At 53.3% G+C, this 10,815-nt stretch overlaps 1 protein-coding gene across 1 annotated transcript in view; it reads left to right on the forward strand.

The window, feature by feature from the left end:
- PAX7 (paired box 7) overlaps window positions 1-10,367 on the forward strand; it is a 107,552-nt gene extending 97,185 nt beyond the window's left edge. Inside the window, exon 9 of the mRNA XM_047790584.1 lies at window positions 7,248-10,367. Within this exon, the coding sequence (XP_047646540.1) occupies window positions 7,248-7,363 (116 nt within the window). The 3' untranslated portion in view covers window positions 7,364-10,367. The remainder of the gene's footprint in view (window positions 1-7,247) is intronic.
- The last annotated feature ends 448 nt before the right edge of the window (window positions 10,368-10,815 follow it).

A 10,815-nucleotide genomic window follows, 5' to 3' on the forward strand; every position in this document is an offset into this window, starting at 1 on the left:
ATGGAATTTCACTTTTGAAATTTAAATTAGATACAATTAAAGAAAAAGGTAACATTCAGGTCCCCGGTTGCACCAGGTACATTTCAGGTGCTCGAGAGCCACATGTGGCTGGCGGTGGCCGTGTCAGACAACGCCGTGGGAGAGATCCTGCCCCTTTCTGCCCCTCCCCATAAGGCAAAGCTGTATTTTGAGCTCTCTCCTCCTACCATCTCCTCCCCCCATCCTCAGCCTTGGTGTCCCCAAACTTGGAGCTGGTCTCAGTTGCCCCTCCCCGGGCCGCCATGCCCTTGGCCCCTGACCTGGAGGCAGGGACCACAGACCCTCAGACCAAAGGCTGCCAAAGGCAGGCTCGGCCGCAGCCCCCAGCTGCCGGCAGCACAGGGCGGCAGCAGGGCAGGCCGGGCCGGCCCAGGGAGCCGAGGTCACGGGCTGCCCCTCCTGCCCCTCCTCTGGCAGAGGCCTCACCTGCTGGTGTCAAACTAATCAGAAGGGCGTGTGGCAAGAGGGTGAGACCTCCCAGCCCGAGGGCCTTCTCTGCCCCCCGCTGCAGCCCTGACCCGGCCCCACTGCCCTCTGCTTCCTGACCCTTCGCCCGCCCACCCCTCCCCACACGGCCTTGGCCTCCACGGCTAAATGAGGGCCAGCTGTGCCGGCCTCCGCCTCCAGCTGTGTTCACGGCCCCTCCCCTGTGCGTGTCATGTTCACATATGAATCTGGGTGAGTGTGAATACCTGTGTCATGGATACATCACTGTGTGTGTGTTGTGTGCGGGTTTTGGTATACACGTGTTAGTGCACACGTTTTGTGTATTAGTGAGTGTGCATATGAAAGTGTGTGAGTGGCACATGCGAGTATATGTGCATATGAGGATTCACACTTGTGTGCGTATAACAGCATATTGTGGGCACATGGTAGCCTGTGGGTTTGTATGTGAACGCGTGTGCCCACATTTGGTGGTATGAGTGTATATGCGGCTGCGACGCTTACACATGTGTGTTTAAATGTGCATGCAGGTGTGTGTACGTGGCTTGGTGTCTATGGATGTGCCTGTGTGACATCTGTCACTCTGAATGTGTAAGGAATACGTGTGCAGGTAGTAGGGGTATGTGTCAGTGTAAATACAGGTGTGGCTGTGTGGCATCTCCATGTGCATCAGCAGGTACTTAGGCTTGAGTGTGTCTATGAGTGCGTGTATTTGGGAGTACGTGTGTGGGCATGCAGTCTGTGCGTGCGAAGTGTACACTTGGGTGTATGCATGCTTGAGTGTGTGATAGGTGTGACTGTGGGTACCTGTGTCCAGTTGTGCACCTGGGTGTTTAACTGTGTGTGACTTTGTGTGCTTGGGGTCATACAATGTGTGTGCATGTGTGTATCTGAGAGCAGGGGGCACGCACGTGCTGGGGAGTGTTTCCAGAGGGGCCAGGCTGACCCCTGGCCCAGCCCAAGTTCTCAGGCGTGGGGTGGGACACACATGCTCTTGATAAAGAGTTTACAGCAGCTCCCGCGGTGGCGGCAGCCCCGGCCTGGGGCAGGCGTTAGTCACACCCGGAGCCCGTGCCCCACGCCAGGGGCGCCTGCCCAACTCGGAAATAAAATTAACCCCAAAGTCAGCATGGGGGCCGCGAGGGGGGAGGGATCAAAAGGAAAAGGGCCCAGGAGGCGAGAAGGGAGTTTTGTTCCCTTTTGCTGGGGAAAAGCTTGCCTGAGTGACGTCCACTCCCTCCCCTCTTCCTCCCTCCTCTGGCCCCTCTCCCCCCATCACTCCCCCTCCAGCTCCACTCTCGCTGCCCTGGCTCCTCCAGGGTTTGATCAGTCTCAGGCCCAACCCAGAGGGAACCCCAGCTCAGACCCCGTCCCCCTCCACCCAACCCCACACAGTCCTTAGGGTCAGTCTGGGAGGGGCCTGAGGGAGGGTCTGCCCCCCACTCGACCATACTCTGGGCAAGTCACCCAACTCTTGGAGCCTCAGTTTTGCCATCTGTGAAATGGGGGCCTGGAGATCAGACTCTGTCACTTCCAGGTTTTCCCATGGTACCATCCCCCTCATCTTTGACATTCGGGGACAGCCCAGGGACGCATTCCCACCAACTACAGGCTCATGTTCATGCGCAGCCGAATCCGCCTATGACGGGGCTCCCACGGTCTCATGTTCCAGGATGCTCTGAATATGCCTGGGGCCACCTGTCATTCTCCCGCATCTGTCTCATGCATGCGGTCAGCCCACTGGGCACTGGGAGAAATTTATGGTCCTCATTTTGTGTGACTCTCAAAAACCTCACCCAAGTAGGTGTTAACTTGCCCTCCGGCTGCAGACACAAAAGCTAAGGCTCAGAGAGGCTAGGAACTTTCCCAAGGTCACACAGAAAGCGAATGATGGTCACCAGTTCTCCTCACTGCACACTCAGTTCTCTTTGGGCCACACCACAAATGTGTGTAAGACACTGAGTAATGATGCACATCTAGACACACCTGGGTGTGGATTCATGTTCACAACACTACATGCACCTCTGCGTGGGCAGAGATTTATGTCTTCGTGTGTGTTCACTAACGTGTGTACGTACATGGCTTCAAGGTACAACGATACAAAATGTACGTGTATAGAGAAAGGAGGAGGTCCCTTTGTGGCTCAGCAGGTTAAGAACCTGACTGGTATCCATGAGGATGTGGGTTCAATCCCTGGCCTCACTCAGTGGGTTGAGGATCCAGCATTGCCACAAGCTGTGGCATAGGTTGTAGATGCAGCTCAGATCCTGTGTTGCTGTGGTTGTGACATAGACTGGCAGCTGCAGCTCCAATTCAACCCCTAGCCTGGGAACTTCCATATGCTGCAGGTTCAGCCCCAAAAAAAAGGGAAAAAAGGAAGAAGGAAAGGAAGGAGGGAAGGAGGGAAGGAAGGAAGGAAGGAAGGAAAGAGAGAGAGAGAGAAAGAAAGAAGGAAAGAAAGATAGGGAATCGTTTATTGAGCATTACTATGAGTCTGGCCTTCCATCCCCATGGCCGGCCTGTACAAGGTACAGGGTTATTCCCATTGGGCAGATGAGCAAGTGGGTCCCAGAGAGGCCATCTGCCTGAGCTCACCTGGCAGTACGTGCGGATGTGCACTGGCCCCACCTGCAGCCATGGAGAGCCTCTGGCAGGTGTGCCTGGAGTGTGCACGTGGCCCAAACTTAAGCAGCAGAGTCCATCTCCTCTCCCCGGACCCCTCATCTTCCCAGGGATGCCTTCCCACCTTCCCCTCTTTCTTCTGCCATCGTCCATCCGTCTGTCTCTCCCCATCCCTAAAGGGGTGGGGGCAGGGGGCAGTGACGGGGCACACAGCAGATTAATATGGCCCCAATGTTCCCAGAGGCCAGGGCTGTACTAATGATGGGGCTGATAGAACGCAGAAGTGTGAAAAGAATTTTAATAGATCTGACAAGTCTAATAAGAATTTGTGTCTAGAAGGGTCCTCCTCTGGGGCCGCGGGCTGACGAGACGCTGACGGCTGAGATTTGTTTACTGGTTGGCATCGCTGCCACATCTCCTGCCAACTCCCGATTAATCTAATTTGAGACGTCGAGAGCCCAGGCCCGGGCACGAGGCAGAGGAGAGGAGACGCGGAGAGACAGAGGGACAGGAAGGGCCGCTGACGGAGGCCGTAATGAGAAATGTCACAGCTTTGCCCTCGCCAGACCCCGGCTTGACCCCAGGGAGAGGCAGGCTCTGCGGGATGACAGGTGCCCTTGAAGTTGGCTGGGTCGTCGGTAAATTTCCCCTTCTTGGTGTTTCTCTGCTCATCTTGACAACCAGCGCCTACGTGCGCAGGGCCATGGCTGGTGACGGGGAGAGGCTGTAGAGGCTGGAGAGGTGCAGGCAGGACAAATTCAGGCTCCTCTAGCTCACGTGCCCTGTGCATGCCTCTGGGTCAGCCATCTTTCCGAGGCTCAGTTTCCACATCTGTAAAATGGGAACATCTGTACCTAACACGCGGAGCTGTTGAAAGAATTAAATGGGATAGTGTCTGCCTAGCATCTAGTAAATGCTTGCTTCATGGTTCCCACCATCATCATTCAAAGCCAGACCTTTGTGTCCCACCCGCAGGAAGAGCTGTGCCCTCAGGCAAGTCACTTAAATTTCCTGGAGTAGAAAATGGGGCTAATGCAGTCTTTGGGGTGTAGAGCTCTCTGTATATGCGCCCAAGGGCTGTGTGCAACCCAGGGGAAATTCTTTAGGAGGCCGCTGGGTGGAGCTGGTGGGGGGTGGTTAGCAGCCGGTAATCGACTGCCTGTTTGAATCATGGCTCCACAATTTAGCAGCCCTGTGATCTTTTAGGTTATACAGTCTCTCAGGGCAGGGCCTCAGTGTTGTCATCTGTAAAATGGGGATGATAACAATAAGACCAGCCTCACAGAGTTGTCGTGAGAATTAAATGAGATGATGCACAGAAAGTACTTAGAACAAGACTGGCAGGTAATTCCCATCACGGCTCAGTGCAATGAACCTGACTAGCATCCCTGAGGATGCAGGTTTGATCCCTGGCCTCACTCAGTGGAGTTAAGGATCCGGCATTGCCTTGAGCTGCAGCGTAGTTAGCAGATGCGGCTCAGATCTGGTGTTGCTGTGGCCGTGGTGTAGGGGGGCAGCTGCAGCTCTGATTTGACCCCTAGCCTGAGGACTTCCATATGCCATGGGTGTGGTCCTAAAAGAGGAAAGGAAGGAAGGAAGGAAGGAAGGAAGAGAGAGAGAGAGAGAGAGAGAGAAAGGAAGAAAGAAAGAAAGAAGGGAAGGAAGAAAGAAGGGAAGGAAGGAAGGAAGAGGACTGGCATCGAGCTTTAGCTCTGGGTAAATGTTAGCCTTCTTCCTCTCCCTGTTAATACTGCTCTGACAGTGTTACTGACAATGAGACCTCCTTGTAGGGAGGACCTGGAGCCTGGATAAGACCTGCTTCGAGGAACAGAGGTGGTGTGGCCCCAGCTGTTAGGTTCCCCCTGAGCCCAAACATGGGAGATTCTTTCAACCTCACTTAGAGTAAAGGGCAGACCCAGGGCAGACCCAGGTCCAGACAAGGCTGGCCATCACCACTCTGTCCTACCAGCTGGGAGCCTGGAGGCTGAGGGACCTCAGAGGCAGCACCCAGGGAGCTCAGCTCAGGCCCTAGAGCCTGGGAAGCTGAGAGGCACAAGGTACAGATGCTCCAGGAAGACCCCAGGGCATTTGCACATCCTTTGGGAATCTAAGAAGCCATGCCCTCAGCCCCCTGTGTCCAGCATCTTAAAGCACTTTATCTCATTTGATCCTCCTAACAGCCCTTGAGGAGGCTGGCATTTGTTCTCCCCGTTTTATAGACAAAGGAAACAGGGCTGAAGAGGAAGATGATATACTCAGAGCCACATGAGCAGGAGCCACCTGGGACTCTGAATTGCTCCGTTTGCTGCTCCTTTCCTTCTTGTCCCCATCAAAGGGCACGTCTGCTTACAAAACCCCAATACTAGGGGCCCACATCTCTTGAGCTCCCTATGTGCTAGCCACAGTGCTAACTGACCATTCTATAGACTTTTTTCTCACGTAATGCTCTCAAGGACCCTTCACCCTAGGTGCTGTTACTGTTTTTAAGGAAACCAAAGCTTGGAAAAGTGACATGGTGTGCCCCAAAGCACACACTGAGAGTTGTCACCCGCAGGGTTTGCACTTCAGTCATTTGAGCCCCTAGGCAATACAGCCTGCGGTATCTCAATTATTGATACAGCCCATCTCAACTGCCCACTTGCCCCCCAGCCATGCCCACCACCTCCAGGCTCCACCCACCCACCTTAGGCAAGAGCCCCCAACTTTGGGGAGGCATGTAGCGTGCCCTCTCCCTCTCCCCCTCCCCCTCTCTCTTTCTCTCTCCCTCTGTAGGGTCCCCCAGCAGGTGGTAGGTGACAGCGAGGGTGTTGGGCCAGGCCTCATGTTTCCTGAGGCCCTCCCTCCCTCTTCCTCTCGCCTCTGGATCCTAGAGACCCCAGAGGATTGGAATGGCCACAGCCAGAGATTCCAGCTTGGGACGTAGCATCTCTGTGCCTCAAGAGGCCTTGGTCACATGCCAGTCAAATCATTTGGTCAGAAGTCATTTCTGGAGCAGCCTGAGGCTGGCACAATTAGGGCAGTCAAGGCCGGACACAGGCAGACACACCTGTGCACACACAAGCACACCAGTACCCAGGACCTGGCTTAGGTAGAACTGTGCACAGTTACTTGTGCAGGCACATTTGTTCCCACTGGTCTGCTCACGCAGGTGCACACAACTCACCCACATCGGGGTGCACATTCACGTGCAAGGTTTGCTCACATGTGAATATTCATGCCTGTTTCTACTTCGTAGAAACTCTGGTTTCCACTGTTCACACTTACACCCCCTCGGACTCTCATCCCTCTCCTCTGGGTGACCAGTATGGACAAGGCTGAGGGTCTCAGCCCCCTGCATTACAGATTCCGGGCCCCTCCTTCTGCGTGGACCCCTCAGCTCACTCACAAAAGCTCCTTTGGCTTTGAGGTCTTGCTTTGCCTCATCCATGAGCTGGGCTCAGGGTCCAGAAAAGGCAGAAGGACTTTGCCCTCATTACTCCCCGGGCACCACAGGACTCGCTGGATGTCCCCCATTGTAGGGATATGTAGAGGCGTGTTGGAAAGAGGGGTCGTTTCTACACTAAACAATGTAATACCCTCTGTACCTCTTTACAGAACCCACAAGAGAGCTGGGTAAATAATAAATGTTGAACAAATGTTTGCTGACGGACTGGAGAGGAAGTAAGAGAAAGAGTTTCCTGAAGAAATGGATGGATGGACAGATGGGTAGATATAGCATGGCAAAATTGATGAATGGATAGATGCATAGGTGATGGGTAAACAGATGAATATGTGGTTGGATGGGTGGATATGTGGATGGATGGATGGATGGATGGATGGATGAAGAGATGGATAGATGGACAGAAGGATGGATGGATGAATTAACGAATAAATAAATGGATAGATGAACAGATGGATAGAGGATAGATGGAGAAGTTGATGGATGGATAGAAGGACAGGTGGATAAATATATGGTTGGATGGATGGATATGTGGATGGGTGGATGGATAGATGGATGGGAGAAGAGATGGATCAATGGACAGAAGGATGGATGGATGAATTGATGAATAACTAATGGATGGATGGATGGATGGATGGATATAGGGCAGATTGAAGAAGAGCAAAAAGAACCTCAATTTCTAGGAGTTTCTCTTTTTTTCCAGCGGCTGTTGATTACCTGGCGAAAAACGTGAGCCTCTCCACACAGCGCCGCATGAAGCTTGGCGAGCACTCAGCTGTGCTGGGACTCCTGCCTGTGGAAACTGGCCAGGCCTACTAGGGCCCCTGGGGCGACTTGCCCCAGCCCAAGTCCCAGCCTACTCCTCACTGATCCATGAGCCTCCCCACCTCAGTCCCTTCATTGCCCTGGGGTCCCAGGAGGCCAGGAAAGGAGCCCACCCCCTTCTCATGGCCAGCCCTCTGAAAACGAGCAGCCCGCCCACCATTCGCATGTGGTTAGGGATCTGGAGTGACCCCCTTGGAGTCTGCCCCTTCACTCTAGCCCCAGGAGGGTCTCCGGTCAGCCTTCAGTCTCCTCCCTGCCAGGTCCTGTCATGGCCTCTGTGCCATCTCAGATGCAGAGATGGAAGCTCACCCTGAACAGAACACCTTGGGCACCCATAGGAGGATGCTGTCCAGGGGGAGGTCCTGGAGCCCTTTGCACCCAACTCCACACATCCCCTGGCCAGAGTGGAGGTGGAGCTCTGGGCTGGCTGTGCTGGGAGCCCACCCTCCCTGGTGGGCCTCTGGCTCAGGGCCAGAACCACAGCCTGTTCCTCCTTTGAACACTAGGATTTTGGCAGAGAGGGGACCATAGCCCTGAGGTGTTCCCAGAGAATCACCCAGGAATTCTAAAGACTTCAGGACCACACACTCCTGCTGGGTGGAGGGTGGAATGCAGCCCAGGCAGGGGCACTGGGAGGACCAGGAAGAGACTTAGCCCCGGGGGTGGGGCCATGTGGGTGGGGCTTGTCAGCAGTGGGAGGGCCCAGGGAACCAGGACCCAAGGGGCCTCCAGAAGCAGCTTTGGGCTCTTAGACTGAAGCTAAGTCCCAGGCTTACCCGGCCCACCTGGGGCCCAGGAAGCCCACAGACCCTTCAGTTTTTTCAGTCACTGAATCAATGGCAGGGGAAAGGGATCAAGCCTTGGGGACATGTGAGTGAAGGGGCAGGCTCAGAAAGGGGTTTCATAACTGGGGTCCCTCTGCTCATGGGCTGCAAACCTTTGTTGCCAAAGGCTTCAGCTTTATGCCTCCAAGTCCACACCCCATGGAGCTTCGATTTCTCACAAAGCCTCCCTCAGAGACCCAGGCCCACCCCCTGTATGCCCACCCCTCCAGGAATGGGGCATCCCTCTGTCCATGAGTCCCTTTAAGCCACCAGGGGTGCAGAGAGCTTTTCTTGGAGTCCTTGAAGAGGGTTCTTGGGTCATCAGGGACTGCTTGCCCCACAGACAAGACGACCGATTGCCTTTGGCCCTGGAGGGGTTGGGAAGTGTCCCTATCCCACCCAGAGTGGTGTCTTTCAGTGTTGACACATTCTCAGCTGTGCTGCCTCTGTGTGTTGATCCAGCTCAGCTGGATGGGGAGATGTGGCCAATCTTTGAGCCACCACCCCTGGGCAGAGGGGACACTGAAGGTTCTGGAGAAGAGGGCCGAATCTCCTTCCTTGGCCACTCCAGGGGCTCTCCCAAGCTCCCTTCTCTTTACAAGTTGAGACCTTTGGGGAATGGTTCCAGCCCCTGACCACAGCCTCCTTTGGAACTTTTCACCACCTCCACCTGTTTAGCAAAACTGTATTTATCTTCACCGTCGTTATAATCTACACTTGGATCCCCTTTCTCAAGTGCTTCTGGGTAAAAGGCATTTGATGCGGAAGACACAGCATTGAATCCATGAAGACGCGACCAAATTGCTTGTCCCCATCTGGGCCCCTGCAGCCACCTCTTTGCTCAACCCACGCCTCCTGCCCTTCGCCAACGAGACATTCCCAGAAGGAAAGGCTGCTGCTTGGGGAATCCATCTGAGTTTCTCTCTGCTGGGGAGCTGAGTTAGCAAGATACTGGGACACTTTCCTGCATGGACATCACCTCTGTGACAAATGCTCACCTGCTTCTCATCTTCATACTCAGTAATATCAAGCCTGTCCTGGACCATGACCAAGGAGGCTTGTACCTTTGGTTTAGAGGAACCTATCATTGATTGAGGATAAATGGTGTTTGGTAGCAGCGGACACCCAGACATGTGTGGTCCATCAAGTTCAGCCATCAAGGTTTCAATGGGAGCATCCACCCCAGGAGACTTGGGGTTCTTCAAGTTCTGGACAGAAAAAGTGTATTATCTCTTGGTGACCCAGTCCCTGCTTTTGTTGCTATCACAGCCAGAAAGCAGCTCTTCTTTAAGATCAACCATCTTCTTCATTCACATTCCTTGAATGGTTGATCTTTCCCCCCTGGAGGCCAGTCTCAGACATGCTATGAGTCTCCTTACAACGTATATTACCCAGGAGCAGGGATCTCAGGCAGGTGACCTCGAAACCACCCAGCCCCACGCCTAGGAAGTGACATTCCAGCGCTAGGACCAATCCCAAATATCTGCCCCCTGTGGCGAAATGGGAATAAACCAAATGATTTCTCAAGAAGTCCTTCTTCTCTGGAGTTCTCCCAAGCCACCATCTTGGTAGAAATCAGGACTTATTTCCCCCAGGGGCCCCCACACTCCTCAGGAAGAGACCTTGACCCCAGCAGGTTTTCCTTAAACCCAGTGTACTATGTGGCTAGCCAACTCCATCTGTACAACTCAGTCTCGTGTCGGCCACTTGCCACTTCACCAGAAAGTTGGTGTTGGGTAAGAGTTGCAAGGCTTTAAACTCTTGAGGGTGGACCACAGGCTGAGAAAGAAGGCCTGAATCCCAGTGGCTAGGCTGCCCCAGAAACAGTCCCCCCCCCGCAATCCATCCCTGTAAATAGAGTCTGTAGCAAAAAAAAACAAAAAACAAAAAACAAAAAACAAAAACCTATTTCCTCCAACTTATCACAAGTAGCTGTTGGTCCTACCTATGGGGGCCCCTCTTCTGAGCTCATTGTACATTAGTTGGAAACGTGGTGATGTGCTGTTCGTTTATAGGAAGTTGACTTTTATATATATACATATATATATATACTAAAAATGGAAAGAACCCCCCCCCCCCACAGTGCGTGTCGTGCTAGTGCCAGGGACCATCTGTAGGGATATATCTGCATATTGTGTGTTTCAAATTATACATTCCGGGCTCTCTTGGGTTCTTTCATTTTTATTGCTTTGTTTTTCATTTGGTATTTCTCTCTTGCTATGAAAAAAAAAAAAAAGTGATGTGTGAGAACCAAGCTCTGCTTTTATATTCTTATGTTTTCCTTGATTTCCATTTGCCGTTCTTTTGCCAGAGGAGCATGAAGGAGAAGGGAGAGAGGAGAAGGAGAGTGGAATCAAGAGAGAGGTGGGCCCAGAAGGAACACGAGAAGGTCAGATTTCCAATCCGACTGTGGCTCGAGAACATGGCAGGCCCCAGATTTTGATCACTCCACCGACTGCCGTTTGAGATGGAGTGGGTGAAGCCTTCGGAGATTCGGATCCTGAAACTTGGGAAACTCCTTGATGGCCCCCAAAAGACATGCTCTGAGGCCTCTCTCAGGTCGATGTGCTCATCGAGCTCCCTAATGTGCCCTTGACTGTTGGACGCTTTTTGAGGTTGACA

The sequence above is a fragment of the Phacochoerus africanus genome, chromosome 8 (assembly GCF_016906955.1).
Source record: "Phacochoerus africanus isolate WHEZ1 chromosome 8, ROS_Pafr_v1, whole genome shotgun sequence".
Classification (NCBI taxonomy): Eukaryota; Metazoa; Chordata; class Mammalia; order Artiodactyla; family Suidae; genus Phacochoerus; species Phacochoerus africanus.